Below are 23,262 nucleotides of genomic sequence, written 5' to 3'. Positions count from 1 at the left end.
TCAGTGTATTTGAGTTGCTTGTTTGTTCAAGTAAAATTGACTTTTTTTCCAAAGTCAGTTTAAGATAAGATAAGATAAGATAACCTTTATTAGTCCCACACGTGGGAAATTTGTTTTGTCACAGCAGGAAGTGGACAGTGCAAAAGTTATGAGGCAAAAATTAGAATACAATAAGAATAAATACAGTACACAACTGTACAGAATAGAATAAAATAAAATACTATATACAGTAGAATAAAATAAAATAAATATACAATAAGATAAAAATAGAATACAAATACAAATACTATATACAACTGAGTAAAAATACAACGATGACAGAAAGGATTATTGCACTTAGTATTATTGCATATGTATGAATGTGTGTGCTTGATCAGTTAAAGTCTTTATTATGGAGTCTGACAGCAGTGGGGAGGAAAGACCTGCAAAATCTCTCCGTCCCACACCGTGGGTGCCGCAGTCTCCCACTGAAGGAGCTGCTCAGTGCTGTCACAGTCTGCTGCATGGGGTGGGAGACGTTGTCCAACAGGGATGACAGCTTAGCCGCCGTTCTCCTGTCACTCACCACCTCCACTGGGTCCAGAGGGCATCCTAGAACAGAGCTGGCCCTTCGGATCACCCTGTTCAGTCTCTTCCTGTCCCCAGCAGAGATGCTGCCGCCCCAGCAGACCACACCATAAAAGATAGCAGAAGCCACAACAGAGTCATAGAATTTCTTCAGGAGTGGGCCCTCCACTCCAAACGACCTGAGTCTCCGCAGCAGGTACAGCCTGCTCTGCCCTTTCCTGTAGAGGGCGTCTGAGTTATGAGTCCAGTCCAGTCTATTGTTCAGATGAACACCAAGGTACCTGTAGCTGTCCACAGCCTCAATGTCCATACCTTGGATGTTCAGTGGTTGCAGTGGAGAATGCTTGTGCCTGCGGAAGTCTACCACCAGTTCCTTGGTTTTACTGGCATTGATCTGGAGGTAGTTCAGCTGGCACCAGTCCACAAAGTCTTGGGTCAGACCTCTGTACTCCTTGTCGTCCCCATCAGTGATGAGGCCGACTATTGCAGAGTCATCAGAGAACTTCTGCAGGAAGCACTGGGTGGAATTGTGGTGGAATTGTTTGTTATGTGAAATAAATGGATTTGGACTAGTGCATGGACTAGTGGAGTCAGCTCATTAGGTCAGCAAAGTCATCCTTTTCCTCGAATGTAGTGTAGATGAAAAAAGAAAATGTGCACATTTTATTTATATACTATATAGAGCTATGAAGAAGCAGCACGAAGATACTGTAAACAGATTTGACAATCCACTGAACAAAGTTTCACTCTAGTCTATCGCTCTAGACCAAAACCATTTCCTTTAAAAACAGGACTGATCATGGTCTGCTCTTTTCAGCATCTGTGCATCTCAGTATTCATGTACAGTACATGCAGAGTGGTGACTGTGGTGAAAGTGACTTTATTCACCACAAACATGTCAGCTGTAGCCAATGCTTGATGATTCCTCTTGTATGACAGAGCAAAACTGGGGCTTCTTTAAATGTTTAGCTTATGACCGCTTCTTCTGCTTCTATTTTGATTGAAACCTCCCCCAATCTCAGTTATTTTTAGGGTTTTTTTTGTGGTTACTTGTGAAGACACAGTTTGACAGATGAAAAGAGGAAACAGAGGTTGTTCCTCTCCCCACAGAGATGGCTGCTGGACGATGTTACCGTAGCTTCATGCACAGCATTGTGCTGCTGCTCTGGGTCTGTCTCCATAGTAAGTACACCTCTGCTTCCAGATGTTTGTGGCATGTGTTGTATTTGTTGCCTCATGAACTCTGGTACAGAAGTGAGTTCAGAAGATAGCTGCAGCGTTGCCATTTTAGAGTATTGTTGTGCTAAAGTATTTATTATTATTCTAACTGCTACAAAAAAAAAACAATTATCTATAGCAGACATGTTCATTGAATTCTTGAGAAACAGCTTCTGACATTTTATTTATTTATTTTTATTCATTTGCTTTTCTATTTATATGAAAATTACAAAATTATGATTTCATGTTTGTCCACAGAAAAATATTTTTGCTATGCTTAAATTTTTGTTGTGCCAAGGCAGTCATATCAGAAATGTCACTTATGTATGATGATCTTCTCATTATGTAAAAACATTTTGTTTTTTGTCTGATTTGATTGTTGTTAGGTTAATTATCACACTTTGACGATACGGTTTCAGGCAATTTACACCCACTAACATGTTGAAACTTTCATTTTTTTGTATGTTTTTCAGATGTTGAGACTTCCAGTGGAAATCATGTCATTCACAAAATAGTTGGCGAGACTGTGGAGTTTTCGTCAGGCTTACCAACTCTAGGTGTGACTGAAGCAATGTGGAAATATGGGGGAATAAATATTGCAGACAAATATGTGGGTGTTCTTAAAGGATCTCCATTTAAGGACAGGTCACAGCTTAACCCTGAAGACTTTACTTTAACAGTGAGAAAACTGACTCTTCAAGATTCTGGTGATTTCATTTTTGTCTCAGCGGTGTTTTTCAAGCAAAGGCCTTCGGTCAGCATCACTCTGCAAGTTCATGGTAAGAGACTTTGTTTTTCTTTTAAAAAAAGGTTCCTGATTACTGTTAATGAAAAGAAACCCTGTGAGCCTAAGAGCTTGTCTTTCTCCTTTAGAAAAAGAGAAGTGTCACGGTCCTGGTTCTCCTGACCCAGCGTTTTTAGTTCTTTGTGATGTTTGTATTATTGTACTTGTGTGAGTTATTCTATGGTTTCTAGTTTGCACATTCCAGGGTGGCCTTTTGTTGTGGGCAGTCTGAGGTACACCTGTGCACTACTCATGATGTCAGATCAGCATCCTGATGTGGCACACCTGTGAGGTGGGATGGATTATCTCAATATAGCAGATGTGCCCACTACCACACATTTGGACTGATTTGTGACCACTGTTTGGGAGGGATGGTTATATTGTGTATCTGGAATGAATTTTAGGTCTCTACGTCCATCCCATGGGGAATGGGAGCAGTAACAAAGGTGTTGCGTTTATATTTTTGTTGAGTGTATAATAAAACCAAGATACCTGGACTTACCTAGAATTTAACCAGAGAAGAAAAACTTACAAAACCCTAAAATATTAAGCACATTGAGACGACTGTTGTTGTTTGTAGCTATGTAAGTAAAATGGAATTAAATTAAGTATAAACAGACCGGAGGAGATAATAGTGACACAGGAAGAATAGGAATCACACAAGTAAACTCACAACCCTCAGTCCATGACCCAGCGAGCATGACGACATGACACAGTAGTGAACAATAGTCATCTGCACTTAATGATGTTAGTTGTTGTTTAGTGGCCTAAATTTACATAATGCATTTGCTGAACTCTGCACAAACATCTACTTTCATCTGTGATTCCAAAGGTGACCTGACACGCTTCCTGTCTCCTGTTTTCTCATTAGAGCCCATAACTAAACAGCCTGACATAAAAATCAGTTCTACCTGGATTTCCTCAAATGAATCATGTAAAGTCCTGCTGGAGTGCAACACAACTGGTGATGTCAGCTACAAGTGGATTGTGGGAAACCAAACACTAACTGGTCCCAGGCAACAATACATCATCAGGGAGCAGGATGGAGAGACCAATGTCACCTGCACAGTTTCCAATTATGTCAGTGAGAAGTCTGCATTTCAAACAGTGAAGTGCAGCAAAGACCATTCACACAGAAAAGAAACAGGTATGTGGAGAGTGACTGAGGTTGTGAATACATGTAACTGCTCTGTTTATATAATTTATTATTATTTGTGATTTCAGAGGACAGCTCTTCTTCTTCTCTTGTCATGTTCATTGCTGGGCTGTTTACTGGAGCATTGATCACTGTTCTGTTGCTCTTTCTGCTTTACTGCATAAAGTCAAAGGGTAAGAGCTTTTGTTGTTACTATTAAAAATGTTCTCGTAATCTCCTAATCTCATAATACTTTCTTTTTCTACAGGTCTACGTCCCAAAAGGTGAGTGAAACTCATCAGCTGCAGTAATATATACAAATTTTTCTTTTCTAGTAGTAATAACATATTTTAATTGTTTCAGACTCACACATACTGAAACAATCAACCAGGAAGAAAATCAACAACATGTGTACACAGCTCTTTCCCACGGTCAGGTCTAACACTGTTTATGTGCTTTCATCAGTAATATTATACTGTTAAAAATTATTAAATGTTAGATCATTTATCAGTGCTAATTATTGTGACTGAATCTCCACTGTTATTATCTTTCAGGTGACCGTTGTGTTTATGTGACAATGAGGCCTCTGAAGATGCTGGGCCAAGTAAAGTATGACAATGATGAGCCATGAAAGTAGCGGAATGACTCTGGGATTTCACGTAATTCAATTTATTTGAAATGTTTTTAATTTCAGGTAGATCAAAAATGCAGTAACATTAAGTCAGATATGAGGTGCTGCAGTATTTCACTGCTGTTACTTTAGCATCCTCAACTGCTTTGGTGCAAGTCTGACATCAGAAAATTCACTCTCACCAATAATAAGGGAGTTCTCAAATCCGTAATGCAATTTCCCCACATTCATTAGACTTTCCCATTGTTTTTGTGCACACAGCTTTTGTTTCTACACTTACTTCACTGCTAAAGATATCTGTTGATGCATTCTTCATCTAAATCCGACACCTCATCAAAACCTTTTGTACTTTTGCGAGTCACAACTCACTTACTGTCCAGCATTGCATTTGTGCGTTCTGTCAGTAACATGCTGTCAGTGGTAGCAATCAAATTGCTTTTCGGTTGAAACAAACATGAACATGTTCTCAAAAGAGGTCTAGTTATAATAAATACATACAATACATATCAGTCTTGTATCCACAAAACTAAATGCATCAGTAAACTATAGTCCACTAAATTCATGCTACATACATTTAGTAGCAGTTGAATTAGTAGGCTTGTTCAATGGTTCATTAATGCAAATATCTAATCATCCAAACATGAGTCAGCAGTTTAAAGCATTCAGGCATGTAGACATGGTCAAAACTTCCTGCTGAAATTCAAACTGGGCATCAGGAAGAAGGATCAATGGAAGTTGTTTGGTTATTGGTGCCAGGCAGGCTGGGCTTGGTATTTCAGACATTTCCCACACAGCCATCTCTAGGATTGATAAGGAGTGGTCTGGAAAAGAGAAAATACCTAGTAGACAGCAGTCCTTGAAGCAGATGTGCTACAACAGCAGGAGACCACACCTGATGAGACTCATGTGAGATAACAGGAAACTCAGACTACATCTCACTTGGAAAGTTGGACGATAGAAGACTGGGGAAAAAATGCTGTACTCCAGCAGCATCCACAGTCACCAGATCTCAGTGAAGTAGACTACTTTGTGGTGTGGTTGAAGGGGAAATTTGGATGAGCAGCCAACAAATCTACAGCAACTGTGTGATGCTGTCATATCAAAATAAAGCAAAATGTCTGCAAAATGGGGAAAGGATCTTGCTGAATCTACGCAACTCTAGATCACTCACTGTTGTGAATACTATCCAGCACTGCATTAATGTTTTCAATCAAATTGCCTTTTTTTCAAATATGTATGAAAGAGCAAATACAAAAACACCCTGGCAGTGTTTTACATTTAACATACATAAATACAAACTTGTGTCACAACTGCAGTCTTGCCTGGAGATTTTCATCAACATCAGTCCTATAAAAAAATTAAAACGCCATGCTGTCTCATCAGATTGTCATTTGGTGTCATTTATAATCAGTGTTGCGTAAGTTACTTTAAAAAAGTAATTAATTAGTAATTACTAATTACTTAGTCAATATTGTATTTAAAATACTTATCTAATTACTGTGTCAGAAAAGTAACTTAATTACTAAATAAGTAATTTAACTAAATACTTCTTAAAATCCCTATAAACCTTGAATGAACAAACAATAGAAATTAAACTCTTTAAATAATAAATAATTTTTTTTTTAAAGACGGAGACTCTACAGTATGCAGCGGTAGCATCTCTTCCACAATGTAGCCTGCAATCATTTTTTTAAGCTCACCTTCAGACGCTTTCTGTGCTGCTGAAGTAAAATCACGTTTTGCCTGCTTGGCAGGAGTTGCCGCGGTGTTATCCATGGATGATGAACAAGGATCACTCAGAAGTGTTCGTCTATGCTCTCGTGTCAGGCGCTTCAGTAGATTACTCGTGCTATTAACAGCGACCAATAGTTTTTACATATTACTGTAATATTCTTGTCTGCTTGTTTCAGAAAAGTGAAGAGACGGGAATATGTCCATTTCATAAAACAGCCACTCGCTTCAGCCGAGTCCGACATCTTCCGCTTTAGAATACGACTATGCAGCAAACTGGCGCGAAATGACGTGCAGCTGCACTACAGCGATGTTGAAGCGGCAGAGTTTACTTCTACGTTTAGAAGATAAATTATTGAAATTAAATAATGATTTTCAGCTAGTTTAATTATTTTACAATGTAACACAAGTGCATTGTAAGTAACTGTAATTAAAATACCTAAAAATGAACAGTAATCAGTTACTCTACTTTTTCAGTGGAAAAGTAATTTAATTACAGTAACGCGTTACTTAGTAATGCATTACACCCAACACTGTTTATAATGCTGCCACATTTTAACAATAAAGTGTTTAACAGTGTGGCACATATTCTGCTAGGCTATTCATTTTCCTGGAGAGTTATTTTTATTATTTTCCATAATATAGACTGTGACAAAACTTTCCTTCCTTTTCTTAACTTTTATCGTGTTTTTTTTTTTGTTTTTTGTTTTTTTTGTTTATTAGTTTAATTTTCTTTCTAATTCACAGATATTGAAGCCAAAACTACTCACAGAAAGCAAAAAAGCAGGATCATGAAAGCAGGAAGATGATGAATGACAGCGATCTGTTTTTCTAAAGGAGCCATGGACAGCAGGAAAAGAAGGAGAGGGGGGTAATTTAGCCAGACAGCGATTCATTCATCATCGGGAAACTGTTATTTTGTTTTGTTTTTAATTTAAACATGTGATGTGTAACTACTTTTCCAATCTGTATTTGAAAGAAAAAAAAATTGTGTAAAATAATGACTTTTTGCTATTAGTCCAGTAGCACTTTCTTTAATAAATACATTAACTGATTTATCACAGCACAGACGATGCTGTTTTATTGAGTTTTATTTCAACTTTTCTGAAGCCAGTTACAACAGAACTGGATCTGAAGTGCAGAATTTCTGCACTTTTCCTTAAGACTTGATAATTCATTGACACTGATGCTATTTAATCACGCTATCTGGGAATGTAAAATGAACCAGGAGACACCCACAAGAAGATAAATGGCTGAAATCCATTCAGCCATATAGATTACATGATGGCAAACATGCAGAAGCATGCGTGCAGGGTTTTGTTCAGAAACATTTTAAAACCATTACCCAAAGTCAAGATGGCTGAAACAGTTACTGACTTGAACTGGTTCAGAAGAAAAATGTGGTCATTTTTAGAGATGAATAAAAGAAAGAGAAATACCTGTCATAAAAATGTAGTTGCATTTTTCCGGAAAGAGACAAAAAAAACCCATAATTACCATGAATGTGTTCAACCATAAGAAAACCCAGAACCACACCAACGTGAGACAGGACAGATAAACCACATCTAATTATGTGTCACGGTTCTGGGTCATTTTGACCCTGCTTTTTCAGTTTCTTTTATTTTGGTGTGTTTCCAGATTATGCTCATTATAATTATGTTCTGATTCTTTAGCTATCTGATGATGATGATGATGATGATGATTATTATTTCTGGGTTAGGTTTTGTTCTCTTGCCCTCATGTTTAGTTTAGGTTTTGCCTGTGCTTAGTCTTCTCTGCCCGTATGTCCCTCTGTCTGTCCATGATGTCTCGTCTGGTCCTCTGTGTCTGTTAGTTTCCTGTTTTATTCTGAAGGTCCTTGTCTTATGTGAGTGTGTACAGTTTATGTTTCCCCTGTCTCGTCAGCTGTGATTTCTCCCAGGTGTGTTCCCCTCCTTTCTCTCATCCGTTGTTACCTGTTTTTGCCTGCCTGTTAGTTTATATTTTCCAGTTTAGTTAGTCTTCTGTTTGATCAGCAGCCTGCAATAAAGCGGTTTATTCTGAGTTTACTTTCGCCTCCATGAGTCCTGCCTTTTGGCTCCTTCCTCTCTGCCTGCCTGCACACAGCCATGACATTATGTATATGTGTTCACATATACCTACATATACCAACTCGCATATAAGTCCTTGTGAAATTCAGTGTGACATCCTTTTGACACTACACATCATTTTTTGTCTTTCCATCACTTTTTTAAATAAGGGAAGTAATACAAATACTACACACACCTTGAGGCAAAATCCAGTTGTTATATTTGCTCAAATGTGAACCCTGTAGATTACAACAATACCAATATTCATTTTTCATCGCCAGTTATATAATAATCAGAGATGTTTTTCTTTGTTCCTGTTATTTGATTATCTATTTTTACAATAAAATTAATTCTTAGATCTTTTTAATGTATGTTATTTATGCATTTTGATTTTCAGATTTTTTTTTTATTTATTGAACACATTTTATCCTAAATATGACCAACAGAATAGTACTAATAGTACTTTGGATTTAATGAAGCTTATCGTGGTAGATTGGCCTAATTTTATATAATACATTATATAAAAGTGGGGATTGGTTAATTGGAAACTTTAATTTGCCCATAGGTGTGAATATGAGTGTGATTGGTTGTCTGTGTCTATGTGTTAGCCCTGCGACAGATTGGCGACCTGTCTGTCTGGCAACCAGCCCATCCCCCAGTGTGCATATTTACTCCCTCTTTCTTTCTTTTAATGTTTCTTTAAATTATGATATTAGTGATCATGAATGATGTGATAGTAACTGTGGAAGGGATCTGATTTATTTATATTATGCTGATGATATTCCCATTGTTGTTATTTTTTCTTTTAATTATGAGCTGTTGTTAACGAACAATGTGATCATCTGTGAAGGTTCTCAGTCATCCCCTATGTAGCCGGTGTATCAGAAAAACTCAGGAGAGTTTTCTCCAAGCATGACATCCCGGTGCATTTCAGACCCAGCAACATGCTCAGACAAAAACTGGTTCACCCGAAAGACAAAACGCCAAAACACAGACTTAACAATGTGGTGTATGCTGTACAGTGCAGCGAGGAATGCCCAGACCTCTACATCGGAGAGACCAAACAGCCACTTCACAAGCGCATGGCACAACATAGAAGAGCCACCTCCACAGGACAAGACTCAGCAGTCCATCTGCATCTTAAGGATAAAGGTCACTCTTTCGAGGATGCCAATGTTCACATTTTGGACAGAGAGGACAGATGGTTTGAAAGAGGAGTGAAAGAAGCCATCTATGTCCACTGTGAGCGACCATCTTTGAACAGAGGTGGGGATTTACGGCACCAACTGTCTGCCATCTATAATCCAGTTTTGAGATCCCTTCCCAGATGCCTTAACGCCCACTCACATCCTGGGCCATCTGATCTCAGGAATTCGCATGATAAGGTGGGGCCAGGTTTCACAATGAACTCACCCGAAACTCTGGCTGATTGGGACCCACACCCAGTTTCACACCTTGGGTCAGGCGATTAGAGGATCATCAGGGGGTCCTTTTGTCCCTCTGTGGGGGTTACTCCCACTAGGTTTATATCTGGGACTCCCCACCATTTGACCTTAGAACTGAAGAAGCTTCTTGGATGAGAGGTGAAACGCCTTCAAGTAACTTAAAGAAGTCCAGACGCTTTTCTTTGCAACCTCCTTTGAACAATGTGATCATTTTCAGAAAAATGCTCGATCCTTTTCCTGGGTGCAGCTGGTGGATGTTTGATACTTGTCATTATATTCAGTGCAGCTCTATAAAAGACATAGCAATAAAAGACATGCAGGTAAGAAACTCTGAACTATGATCACTGTTTATTATTGCAAAGTAAAGCCCTTCTTCTCGTATCATGTTCATTGGTAAAATATGTTTTTAAATATGCAACAGGTTGGTGCAGCTAATCAACAGCTTTAATGTACAAAAATACTTTTGGTCTACTGATAATAACATACTTCCATTGCAGGAATATTCATGTATTTTGATAATTTCAGTGTTACACTGTCTGAAACAATCAACCAGGAGGAAAATCAACATCATGTGTACTTTGCTCTTTCCAATGGTCAGGTCTAACACTGTTTAGAAAGAATGATTAAATGTTAGACCATTTGCACTTTATTATGACTCAACTGTTGCTAACTTGCAGGTGATCGTTGTATTTATGAGACAGGTAGAGGCTTTGAAGATCCTGGACCAGGTACAGTATGACAATGATGAGCCATAAAAGTAACAAATAGTAACTCTGGGATTTCATGTAATTGAGTTGTGACCTTCTTAAACTATTCTTACTGTATTTCAGGTGGATCACAAATACAGTGCATCAAACCAGACTAGAGGAGCTGTAGTACTGCATGTCTGTGTTTTTTTTTTTTTTTTTTGTTTTTTTTTTGGTGTTTTAAGTTAAAAATGATTGTATCAAATAATCCTTTATTGATGATTCAAGATTATAACTAGAAACAGCTCATACATGGAAGATTTAACAACATTTTTCATGTATAAAATAGCTTGAAAGACTGTGTCTGTTTCACATGACCTGGTTTGAATTATCTTGTGAATCTTTGTTTGCCTGCTCATTTAGTTCAAGATCCACTGTCAACAAAACTAGTGCAGACGTGTGTAGATGTTTAAAATGTAAAATACTGTTAACCTTCAAAAATGATCTATAATCTTATTTCTTCTATGTATAAGCATGTAGGTAACCCCCATAAACTATCATGAGTAGAATTTATATAAGTTGGCTCTAATTTTGTAGCTCTGAACTCGACCAGATTGGCACACCATTTATACACATATGACAAATTTTGTTTGCTATTTAGTATTTGAAAATCTGTTGTTATTTTATTAATGATTTATTTGAAGTGGATCAAAATGATTTATTTTTCTCATTATACTTATTCAAATCTTTATTTACTATGTGCTATGCTAGGCTATTTTTTTTGATTGGTGAGTTTGTTGCAAACTATACAGATCATTTGCTTTGGTTAAAGAGAATCTGTGAATATTTTTATGCTCTTCTGAAGTAGGTTTCCATAGTTCACACGAATTAGACTTTACCATCAAGCATCATTCATGCAATGTATAATTCCTGCTGTGCAGTCAAGGGAACATCCTGGGCTTTCTATTGATGCCACATTTGTTGTGGCCTCACAGAGCACAAGATGACTGAAATTGCACAGATTGTTTGATATCTAGAGGGGGAAATAAGAACATTTTCAGTTGACCACACACACACAGCAGCTAAGAGTTAAGCTAAGAGCATACTAAAGTGTGAGATGGACATTTCTGAAGCTGGCATTAAAACTGAAAACAGTCTGGAAGTGAAACATTCTTCAGCATATATTTGGTCACCACATAACTTGTCAAACTAAGATCTGAATTTACTGGTTCCTGGTTTTAGCCAATTCAACAAGTCAGACAGATTCTTGGAGATTAGGCAACCCATTAAATTAACAAATGACCTTGATTTCTCTGATAAGCAAGAAAAGAATAAAGCCATCTGGAAAGTGAGAGCATTCTTAAACACAATACAAGGTTACCACAGAAATATTCTCTTCACAGGTCAGTGTCCTGTAGAGAAACAAAATCCCACAGCTTCAGAGTCCTTATACAGCTTACAGCAGGGGTAGGGAACCTTTCTGATGATGAGTGCCATCTAAAATTTCCTCAGAAGTCAGTGTTCCATATGATTGCATTAGCAATAAATGTAATGACGCTCTACATGAACAGTTACACACTATATAGAATCACTTTATAGAATTATATTTGTTCGCAGATGTTGGCAGCTATCACCGAATAGTTATCAGCTATTTTGAAGCAAAAAAACCCCACTTTTTATCCATCACAAGAACTCCATAACAGCAAATGAACTGTACAACAGAAAATACAAATGCTATTTATGGTCTCCTCACAAAAATGATAAGAAAATAAACTGGGCCAATAAGGCATGTTTGTTAATACAGAGATACACATGTTAATGTGATCTCTGGTCTCCCAGAGCTGGTGTCCAGCATTCAGACGGCTACCTGAGGACACTCTTTGTGTGAGAGAAAATCTGCTCACACAGATATGTAGAGCCAAATATGTCAATAAGGCCTCTGCAATGTTCTGAAGACAGTTAAACTTGTCAGGTAGTGATGTCCAGCAGGTGAAAATTCAAGCTCCACGAACACGCACAGCTGTGGATTCCAGCTGCGTTCGTAGTTCTGCAAACTTTGACCCCCACAGAGCCGAGGTATTTATTTCAATCAGCTGCATTTCGATGTCGCATTAACTGGCATTAACTCAGCCAGTTAATGCAAGACAAATCCAGCTGCTCATTAAAGATTTCTGGTTTGATCAGAAAAGAAAATATTGGTCCATACACCTGAACGTCCTGAAAACACATTGTGAATTCTGTCTCGAATCTACCAATGTATCTGTTTATCTGTGTATCTGTTTAGCGCGACATCCGCTGGTTTCCTCTTTCTGGCGCAAAGTGGGCGATAGACAAGGGAGAGAGGGGCTTGCGACAGAAATACCGATCAGCTGATCATTGATCAGATCGTGATTGAAGTAGCAACAGGAGAGAGAGGGAGAGAGAGAGAGAGAAAAAGAAGCAGCTGACAGTGAAAAGACAGAATAACTCCAGCTTTGTGTCTTTTTCATTCTAGCTGAAGTACAGGACAAACTGTGTTCCTTTTCAGATCAGTACGAAACGCGTAATAATTTCTCTGAATGCGGAACGATTCTGTTTTTTACGGGACGGTTGGCAACTCTACTAACTAACCTTATGAATTAAATAAAGTTCACTATCAGTAACATCATAGCATCCACCCAGCTGTATAGAAACTCTCTCATGCTAGCTAGTACGCAGTACGAGTCATTGTAACTGACTGTAAAAAGTCAGCACAACGAAAATAAACTCCACCTAAACTTGGTTTATATCTGACCCAGATAGATTGCAGGTCATAACTTCTTACCTGAAGTTTAGTTCACCTGACACTCGGAGCGGCGGCCGTCTCGGTCGTGCCAACAGTTAACCCTTTGCGTGCCAGCTGTGGCACACGTGCCCAGGGTTGCCGACCCCTGTTATAGGCCAATCTCCAACCTTCCTTTCATATCAAAAATCCTTGAAAGAGTAGTTGTCAAACAGCTAACAGATCATCTGCAGAGGAATGGTTTATTTGAAGAGTTACAGTCAGGTTTCAGAGCTCATCACAGCACAGAAACAGCTTTAGTGAAGGTTACAAATGATCTTCTTATGGCCTCTGACAGTGGACTCATCTCTGTGCTTGTCCTGTTAGACTTTAGTGCAGCGTTCGATACTGTCGACCATAATATCCTATTAGAGCGATTAGAACATGCTGTAGGTATTACAGGTACTGCACTGCAGTGGTTTGTATCATATCTATCTAATAGACTCCAATGTGTACATGTAAATGGAGAGTCCTTTTCACAAACTGAGGTTAATTATGGAGTTCCACAGGGTTCAGTGCTAGGACCAATTCTGTTTACATTATACATGCTTCCCTTAGGCAGCATCATTAGAAGACATAGCATACATTTTCACTGCTATGCAGATGACACCCAGCTCTATCTATCCATGAAGCCAGATAACACACACTATTAGTTAAACTGCAGGAATGTCTTAAAGACATAAAGACCTGGATGGCCGCTAACTTTCTGCTTCTAATTCAGATAAAACTGAGGTTATTGCACTCGGCCCTGAAAAGCTTAGAAATATGGTATCTAACCAGATTCTTACTCTGGATGGCATTACCTTGGCCTCCAGTAACACTGTCAGGAACCCTGGAGTCATTTTTGACCAGGATATGTCCTTCAACGCACATATTAAACAAATATGTAGAACTACTTTCTTCCACTTACACAACATCTCTAAAATTAGAAATATCCTGTCTCAGAGTGATGCTGAAAAACTAGTTCATGCATTTATTACTTCCAGGCTGGACTACTGTAATTCATTATTATCAGGATGTCCAAAAAAACTCACTGAAAAGCCTTCAACTAATCCAAAATGCTGCAGCAAGAGTCCTGACAGGGACTAGAAAGAGAGAGCATATTTCTCCTGTTTTGGCTTCCCTTCATTGGCTTCCTGTTAAATCCAGAATTGAATGCAAAATCCTGCTCCTCACATACAAGGTCTTAAATAATCAGGCCCCATCTTATCTTAATGACCTTGTAGTACCATATCACCCTATTAGAGCACTTCGCTCTCACTCTGCAGGCCTACTTGTTGTTCCTAGAGTATTTAAAAGTAGAATGGGAGGGAGAGCCTTCAGTTTTCAGGCCCCTCTTCTGTGGAACCAGCTTCCAGTTTGGATTCGGGAGACAGACACTATCTCTACTTTTAAGATTAGGCTTAAAACATTTTGCTAAAGCATATAGTTAGGGTTAGTTATGCTGCAATAGACGTAGGCTGCTGCGGGATTCTCATGATGCATTGAGTTTTTCCTTTTCAGTCACCTTTCTCACTCATCATGTGTCAATAGACCTCTCTGCATTGAATCATATCTGTTATTAATCTCTGTCTCTCTTCCACAGCATGTCTTCTATCCTCTCCTCCTTCTCACCCCAACCGGTCGCAGCAGATGGGCGCCCCTCCCTGAGCCTGGTTCTGCCAGAGGTTCCTTCCTGTTAGTGATGGCCCGCTTGAAGCTGACGCTCCAGCGCATGTGACCAAAAGAAACCAACCCACTGCTTCCGAAGCACAGTGTCAAGGCTTGACTCATTTGGCCAGAGTCACGTGATCAGTGATGTCCGAAGCTTTAGTACCTGATTCAATGGTTTATAAGGGAGTGTATCATTTGTGGGATTTGTGGAGTGTTTTGATGGTGAGAGACAGCAAACCACTGATCATTCTATTCAGAGATACGGAGGAAGAGAGGTTCTGTTGTGTGTGGGAGTATTTTGAGTTGATTTTGGTCAATCGGGTGGGTTTGCCAGCTTTGTGTTCTTGTTGTTTGCTTTTGTTTTGTGTGTGCTTATTTTACCTAAAAACTTAAAAGACCTAAAATGTCAAAAACCTGCTTTTCATAATATAAATATCAATAAATAACTTTAGAAATACTACCATTTCACTCTTTAAATTTAATGTAATAAAAATATACATACCTGAATTGAATTAAATGGTTTTATACTGCAGTAGTAGAGAGATTAAAAATATGGTTTTAGTGTTGAAAAGGTGTAAAATTTGAGGAGAACAGAAGTGTTGACAATGATAATCTGGAATCCACTCACCCAACTTTATAGCGGTATGCAGACTTTAAAACATGGGATTGTCACAACAAAGTGGGATGGACTCAGAGGCAGACAATCACAATTGCAATGAACAATTATTTATTTTCACATTTCCAGCACACTAAATGCAGGTGAGGGGGGGGGGGTGTCCAGAATTGCCAGGGTTCCATGGGAGAATCAGGGAAACAGAGTAATTCTCTCACACAGCTCCTCACTGTCGGCTCACTTCACACAGGAATCTCCTTCCTCACATAAGCCACACTTGATCGCGGCACAACCGTACAGATTCCAGTCACCAGGGTTCCAGACAAAGCACGAAAGATCTATATACAAGAATAGAATAATTAACACCAAGAGAAAACACAGAGAGAGCTCAAAACTTTTGTTAAGGCCAGAGCTACACAAACAAACATTACACAATAGCCTAGTGGCAGGTGCTCCCAGCCTCTGCCTTAAGTAGTGAGAGCAGACAAGTTGATGAACCACAGGTGATTGCTTGCAGGTGTGAGGGCCTAGGGCTGGAGCCCACAATGAGCTCCGCCCAGGCAGCACCTAGCAGGAGAGAGGAGAGAGAGAAAACCAAAACGCATGTAGCCACACAAGGCCAGCCAGGCAGCACAGGGACCAATACAGGGACAGTACAACTCTGGACCTTCTATCCAAACACCCGGGATGCATACATAGCCACTGCACTGCCCCAGCAGCTAGTTTAGACAAATTTGCCCTGTTAACACTCAGTATACTCCTGCACATCAAAGACTTCCTGTTCTGCCAAAAGCAAAAAAAACAGCAAAGAATGTATCTGCTACAAAACTGTTGATGTAGCAGTTTCTATCTGATATGACTGATCCAGATAAAAGTTATATTAGGCCTTTATTTAGCTCCTCAACACAAGCCGTTTAGCTCATCTGCATCATATATTTGTCCACCGACATGCATCATTATGTGGTGATCATAGAATTGCAGTGAAATTTAAAGTACTTAAACTGTACAGAATAAACAGCTTTTTAAATGTGGCTTACGTTTTTAACTTTTAATAGTCATTAAAACTGTGTGCTGCAAAACTCCCACTCTGTGGTATCTCTTGTGAGGTTTTTTTTTTTTAAATGAAATTAAAGCTTCTGTCACTTTGAGGGTTTGCAGAAGCCAGAAAAGGGAAAACACTGACTGCCAGTGAGTTTTCCTGTTTGTATTAAGCTCTGTGTGTAGCAGGTGCCCATTTAAGAATAAATATAAACAGGTGTAACTGTGTGTGAAGCAACTTTGTGTTTCTACTTTTTATTTTCTTCCTATTCTTCTGTAAAAAATAAAGTACAAAGTGTGAAACTTTGTCACACTGATGTGGGCAACAATTGTCAAGTTACCCGTGAGCCTCAGCAACTCAGCCCAGCTGACATCACCATAAACACAGCAGCACTTTTAAAGTAACAGAGATATAATCTGAGAGAGGGGGAAGGACTTCCTCTTGCCTCACGCCCACTTCTGGTTAACGACACTATTTCTGTTTAGCTTGAGCTTGCTCACGACATGTGGGTGAATTTATCACCAAACCACAATTTCATGTTGAAAAAAATCTGCATTAGTGTAATGAAATACTAAATGAGTCAAGCTCAGCTTTGTCAGTTCAGATGTATTTTTAGTTTTATATTGACATCTCTGTTTATCAGCATCAGTTAAAACTTTATTCTTCTATGAATCTATTTTCTTAATTGTTTATGAAGTTCTGGTTCTCAGATGGATTGGAGCCTGACTCAGCTGTTTTAGGGTGAGAGCTGGGGTACACACTGGACAGATGAAAATTGAAATGAATATAAGAGTATAAACACGTCATGCTGTGGTCAGATCCTGTTAAGTATGTCATGTCAGTGAAAAAGGAAGGAAGCAGAGAGAAGAAGTTAAAAAACTCTTTGTTTCCTTCACAGCTCTTTGGTATCTGCTGTGCTGCTGCTTCACTCTCTCTCTTTGCAGAAAGTTGTAGAAGTTTTCAGACGTGTCACTGCTGGATGTGAGGATGGGAGCCACTTTGCTCTGTGAGCTGGGCCTATTCTGTGAGTACATCACTGACTCCTATTGTTTGATTCATACTGATCCATAAACATGTTTTAGTAAGAAGAACAGAGCATCAGTCGTTTGTACCATTTCAGGTCATGTGATCAGAGGACTCTCATGTTTGTTACCAACATGTTTGTTTGTAGCCTGGATTAGATTTTAGTGCACTGACTCAGATCAGAGTGGAGCTGCTTTAGTTTATCTAAGAAAGGTTTGTTTCTCCATCAGTGATAATTTGATGTATATAAATCATAGTAGACACTTGTACAACCACAAGTGTTTTTTATGAGCTATTTGAGTGTCTACAGAGCTTGGACAGAAGATAACTTTACTTCTTGAAGTTTTGTGAAGACACTCCTCCTCTCATCTGAGAAGTTTCTACAGTTCTAAAACCAATAGATTGAGAATGAAGGTATTTAAACCCTAGTGGTGGTTTTCTTTACTGTCTGCCACCTACAATGCAGCTCAAAGATCCCTCCCTGGGATCCTCAACCCCTACTAACATTTTGCATCAGGTGATGTCAGTAGGCCACATGTATAGGGTGAGGCAAGGTCTTAAAATAATTTTGAAACCTTTTAAGTCTTTGGTACTATTGAGGGCTGCAAATGGCCCACTTCTCCCCGATCCATCTCTGTCTGTCTGTTATTGCAACTTGCCACCCTCATTATCAAGTACATTTCATGACTAAGACACATACACACTCAGACTTGACATCCTCTCTCTCTCACACACACACATACACCACATTTTCATATTTTTGTGTTCCAGGTGCTGTGTACCATATATAATGTAACAGCTGAAATAACACAAATAGATATGAAGAAATAAACAGATAAGAATTCAGATTTCTTAAGGGATTCCATCACTAGGGTTTAAATGCCTGGGATTCATTTGGTTTTAGAACTGAAGAAGCTTCTCAGCAGAGATATGAAACACCTTCAGGAAACCTAAAGAATTCCAATCAGTTTCTCACCGAGCTCCTTAGACACTCAAATATGGCATAAATACATGATCTGCATGATTGACAACCTACACAGACATATGCGAGTGCCTTTAGTTTGATGTCTGAAGTTTCTGTCTTTATTGTAGTGCTCTGTATCCTCCTCTGCACTGGAAACACTCAAGGTGACTGAAAAGTTTAACTTTTTTATTTATTCAATAAATATTAATCTTAACTACTGTATCAGTCTTAAGCACTTCACATTTTTGTTTTTATTTCATTCTTCATCACTATATTTATAATTTTATGAATATAAACACAGTTTGTGTTTTGAATAGTAAAATATATATATGAACAATATATGAACAGTGTATGAACGTACTGTCACAGATTGTGTCGTGCATAAAAGTGTTTCAGATTGTTAACTTTGTGGTTGTGTTGGATTCTAGATGCTGTGTTAACTATTGAACCCAGCTCGTCCAGTTTTTTCATTGGAGAGTTTATTACCTTCAAATGTGACATGAATGAAGGAGAAGACACTGACTGGTATTACGAAATCAAGAAGGACGGTCGAGAATTTGTGGCCTACAACACAGACAAAGACTACAGATTAGAAATTATATCTACACGTGACAGTGGTGAATATCAGTGCTCTGGTAGCTGGGTGAGGTCACATCATATAAAGAACAGTAATACTGTCTCTATAACTGTATTAGGTAAGTCTTCAGTGACCGACAGCACAAATATATGATCCCTGTTCAAATACTCAACTGAATTATAAAATAGAGAACATTTAATTAAATTTGTCATTGAACTTGAATTTTAACCAAGATCACTGTACCTGTTACTTCGTTCACAGTAAAGTCAGTGCTACAATACTCACAGACGCTGAAATTTGTCATTAGCAGGTGTGTGAGTTTTAACAACAGCAATTATGAATGAAATTAAATTTAATTACATTTCTAAAGGAAAATAAGAAACATCAAAAGCTTCATGAAGTTTAAAGTGAAGATGTTTCTGTTATCTAAACCAAAACATGAGGAAGAGACATTTAAAGCATCATTGTGTTTCATCCTCTTTCATAACATCAGATAAACCCAGGGCCACACTGACAGCAGGAACAACAATCATACCAGTAGGGGGCAGTGTGACACTGACCTGCTCTGTGCAGAGCTCTGATGGATGGAAATATGAGTGGTTCACACAAACCCAAACAACCTCTGAAATTCAAATCAGAGATCAACAAAACAGAGATATCAGAGTATCTCAAGGAGGAATCTACAGCTGCAGAGGAACAAGAGGAAACCCAGTTTACTACACTGATAGAAGTGATGATGTCACCATTGAGAAAACCTGTGAGTTCAGTCATTTAGTTTGAAATATACATTCACTCATGATTATCAATATACTGTGTTAAATTTTCTCTGCTGATTTCATGTTTCTATTTGTATCTATTATGAGAAGTCTTCTGTCTTCTTGTGAATCTGTTGTTGTGGTCGAGCAAGGAGACATCACATAAAATAATGGAAAGGAGTAATTTACAAATAAAATAAAGCATCATAATGAATTAGAGCAAAAAAAAATGTATGCACTGAAAGGATAAAATGCACTATGAGCCTATGTAAGAGGACAGAGTGGAGGAAAGTGAATTACATCAGTATTAATACAGCTTGGACTTTTTTGCCATCCTGTGGTTATCAAAAAGAAGGATGTACTCATAGCATGGCAGTTTGGTTTTATTGCTTCTTATTTGTTGTTGGAAACCTAAATAGAGGTATACTGATGTTGACTGCTCACAACATCCGGGCAGTGCAATCCTATGGTGACCACACTGTTGTAAAACCCTTGGTTTACACTAGCCATAGATGGTGTAGCAGCAATCTTCGGTCCTTCTTTGCCGCTGCAGGATGTAAAGTTTCTGACTCGTCCTTTTCTTAGATCACTTGTATGCCTTTTGGTAGCAAACCCGAAAAGTAGAAAACATATGTCTCCAGTAGGAGCTCCGTTTACATTTCTATGATATTATATCTGAAACAACTATCACAATGACGGTCAGAAAACTGTTCCTCCATGCTTACTTGCCTCACCTTTCATCACCACATGGCGGCCCACTACACACCGCCTTTACAACACCTACCAACACTTTACAACAACAATAACAAAGCAGGACAAATTTATGGAGCTTAATATATTACATTACAACATAAAATAATCCAGATTATAACTAGAAACCACACAAATTATAGATCACTGTAGATCTGAACTACCTTCAGAACAGAAAATATGAAGTAATTTAGATCATACAAGATGCAAACAGAACTAACTTAACATTAGGAGAATAGTGAAATATATGTCCGACCAGAGTCTAAGTTTGTAGGATAGATTAAGATTGACAGTGAAATACTGAGCAGCTGAAGTCACAGGGTACTTTAACTTAAAGCTGAACCTTCTTCATTCAAAATAAGCATGGATAAAGTTATCACAAAGCGCCAGGTCAGATATCAGGGCTTCACAAACATGGATATTGTGGCATAAACACCACAAAGTATCCATCATATTAAACTGACTCTTCAAAAATTTCTGCAATATCAGGCGAGTCTTTGTGACAAGGGAGCAGCCTAAAGAAGCTTTTAACAGTTAAATATGCATACTTTGTGATTATTCCATGTGTTTGTGAGGCTCTATTATATAATATTATAAGAGACATTATGCTTTAGTCCATCTGACGCTACCTGGTTGCACCTCACCTCATAATTAATGTTATTCTTTCTTACAGCACAGTCCAGGACTGAGACGTTTCCTACTCTGTTGATCACTGGACTTCTTTGTGGAATTTTACTGATTCTTCTTCTTCTTCTTCTGCTGTGTTACATAAAGCTGTTAAAAGGTGAGACTTTTTCCTTCTGATACGAGATTGATTATGATCCCATTATTATCTAATTATTCAGAATCACAGATGTATCCTGAACACTTCATGTAATGTCACAGCACCAGAAAAAGTAAAAGAAAAACATGTACTTGTCTTTTTTACAGATAAATCTTTTATCAGGTTGGTTCAAATCTTCTACTTCACATTTTTACATACTAGAATTACAACCTGTGTTTCTTATTAAATCAAACATTTTACTACATTTTATGCTTCACCAGGACTCAACACAGGATCAACCAGGATGAAGCTCAACACAGCCAAAATAAATATCTCCAAGGTCAGCCTTAACTATGACAAGTTTTGCTATTGTTGCTTTATTTATTCATTTATTTATGTTATACTTTGACTCTGATATTTGCAGTTTTTTATTTAAAAGATAATCAAATTCATATATAGAAATTTCATTATTAATATATCACTGACTTGTTTTTGCAGGTGATGCTTGTATATATGAATCAATCGGAGACTACGATGACAGAGAAAAGGGTAATGCATTTATAGTTTCATATAAGTATGCAGACTCATTGTGATTATGTTCCATTTTTATATATTAATTCTCCATTTTAGCAGAATGCAGGGATTTCACATATTCTTTGATTGAGCTTAAAAAACTTCACTAAGAAAGGTAAGAGTTCAAGTTAATTCAGTTCAATCCAGTTTTATTTATATAGGGCTAAATTACAATTGACTCATGTGCTTTTTATTGTGAGATAAAGGCCCTACAGTAATACAGAGAAAACCACAACAATCAGATGATCTGAAAGCTGAAGGCTCTGCTTTCCATTCGACTTTTAAATATCTGATGAATCACCAGTAAGCCTGCAGTATGACAGAGAATAAAACAAAATTTTCTATACAATTTATTTGCAGATTGGTGAACTTTTGCAAATCGTACCTGTCTAAGATTAGCTTTTTTTTGCAACTCTTCCTTTTCCAGCTTTATGTTGTTGAGAGATGTTGCTATTATCATTAAGCTTTGTACAGAGCCCAGATCTGTTGGAAGTGGATTTGTAACTGTAAAGGTAAGAATGTCATCCTATTTTACCCTGATGATCTGTCCATCCTCTCATAGATGACAGCCTGTTGTACGCAGATGCCACCTACAGTAAGGCTGAATGCAACAGTAACAAAAGTAAGCAAAGCAATAAAATTGGTACCATATTTTCTTCTCTTTTACATTTCATTTATCCATCAGGGAAAACTATATAAATGGGTAAAGTTGTCAGTTTGAAGCAAGATGTTACTAAAAATGTTTTTTATTTGCAGGAAAATCAGCCACTGAAGCAGGTGACAAAGCGGTCTATTCTGAAATCAAACCACAAGAAACACAAGGAATTTTCATGTTGTAATGATTATCAAATAGGTTTTAAACTGAGTAAATTCATTACCAAATCACCTTTAACCATTGAATAATCATGATTATGTTCTTCCAGATTAATAACAAACAAAAGCAGTTGAATGCAGGAAAGAATTTACTTTATACATCCATCCATCCATTCGCTTCCACTTATCCTTGTTCCGGATAAATCCATATGAATTTTACAAAGCATTGAAAGAAGAAATGAGAAGAAAAAAGTTTTTTGCCTGTTTTTTTAAAAAGCTGCCATTTCATTATAAATGAGCTTTATCTGAAAGTGATGTTGTGGCTTTGAGTTCAGTTCAGTATATGTACTGATGTTTTCTATGTCCTGAATGGATTAAGTATCATTTGAAAAATTATATTTTTTTAAATTTTATAAAATTCTAAACTGCAGGCAGATTTTTCATTGTGTTATCTGATTCTGTGTGCCATATAAATGCACTTTATATACTGTGACATGTTGGGAGTGGCTGGAGTGTAGTTCCCTGCTGTGCCTGTGGAACAGTGTGTTTAATGTTGAGTTTTAAGCTGTGATTACTGTATTTGTTGTGTTTATGTAACTGTTATTGCTGTCCCTGCCAATGCTGCAATGTTGTTTACACTTACAGTTGTTTTGTGGTGGTAGTTACAGCATGA

The 23,262-nt window shown here is 37.9% G+C and overlaps 2 protein-coding genes across 2 annotated transcripts; both read left to right on the top strand.

The window, feature by feature from the left end:
• Positions 1-1,687: 1,687 nt before the first annotated feature.
• On the top strand, positions 1,688-7,064 carry LOC143417064 (uncharacterized). Its single transcript, XM_076882698.1, has 8 exons — positions 1,688-1,749; positions 2,259-2,564; positions 3,441-3,716; positions 3,794-3,898; positions 3,973-3,988; positions 4,068-4,135; positions 4,259-4,363; positions 6,814-7,064. Exons 1-7 carry the CDS (start codon positions 1,710-1,712, stop codon positions 4,333-4,335), a joined length of 888 nt encoding a protein of 295 aa, XP_076738813.1. The 5' UTR covers positions 1,688-1,709; the 3' UTR covers positions 4,336-4,363; positions 6,814-7,064.
• A 10,250-nt stretch (positions 7,065-17,314) lies between these two features.
• Positions 17,315-21,244, top strand: LOC143416718 (uncharacterized). Its single transcript, XM_076882201.1, has 5 exons — positions 17,315-17,395; positions 18,487-18,522; positions 18,787-19,053; positions 19,429-19,692; positions 21,114-21,244. Exons 1-5 carry the CDS (start codon positions 17,359-17,361, stop codon positions 21,242-21,244), a joined length of 735 nt encoding a protein of 244 aa, XP_076738316.1. The 5' UTR covers positions 17,315-17,358.
• Positions 21,245-23,262: the final 2,018 nt, after the last annotated feature.

Source organism: Maylandia zebra, linkage group LG3 (assembly GCF_041146795.1).
Source record: "Maylandia zebra isolate NMK-2024a linkage group LG3, Mzebra_GT3a, whole genome shotgun sequence".
NCBI lineage: Eukaryota > Metazoa > Chordata > Actinopteri > Cichliformes > Cichlidae > Maylandia > Maylandia zebra.
This window is presented reverse-complemented; position numbering and strand designations above follow the sequence as displayed.

Excerpts from the sequence above, each read along its gene's own strand:
- LOC143417064 (XM_076882698.1), top strand. The coding sequence starts at position 1,710 with ATGCACAGCATTGTGCTGCTGCTCTGGGTCTGTCTCCATA. Across the intron at positions 2,565-3,440 it reads CATCACTCTGCAAGTTCATG|AGCCCATAACTAAACAGCCT; the intron begins GTAAGAGACTTT and ends TTTTCTCATTAG. Across the intron at positions 4,136-4,258 it reads GTACACAGCTCTTTCCCACG|GTGACCGTTGTGTTTATGTG; the intron begins GTCAGGTCTAAC and ends ATTATCTTTCAG.
- LOC143416718 (XM_076882201.1), top strand. The coding sequence starts at position 17,359 with ATGGGAGCCACTTTGCTCTGTGAGCTGGGCCTATTCT. Across the intron at positions 18,523-18,786 it reads CTGCACTGGAAACACTCAAG|ATGCTGTGTTAACTATTGAA; the intron begins GTGACTGAAAAG and ends GTTGGATTCTAG. Across the intron at positions 19,054-19,428 it reads TGTCTCTATAACTGTATTAG|ATAAACCCAGGGCCACACTG; the intron begins GTAAGTCTTCAG and ends TCATAACATCAG.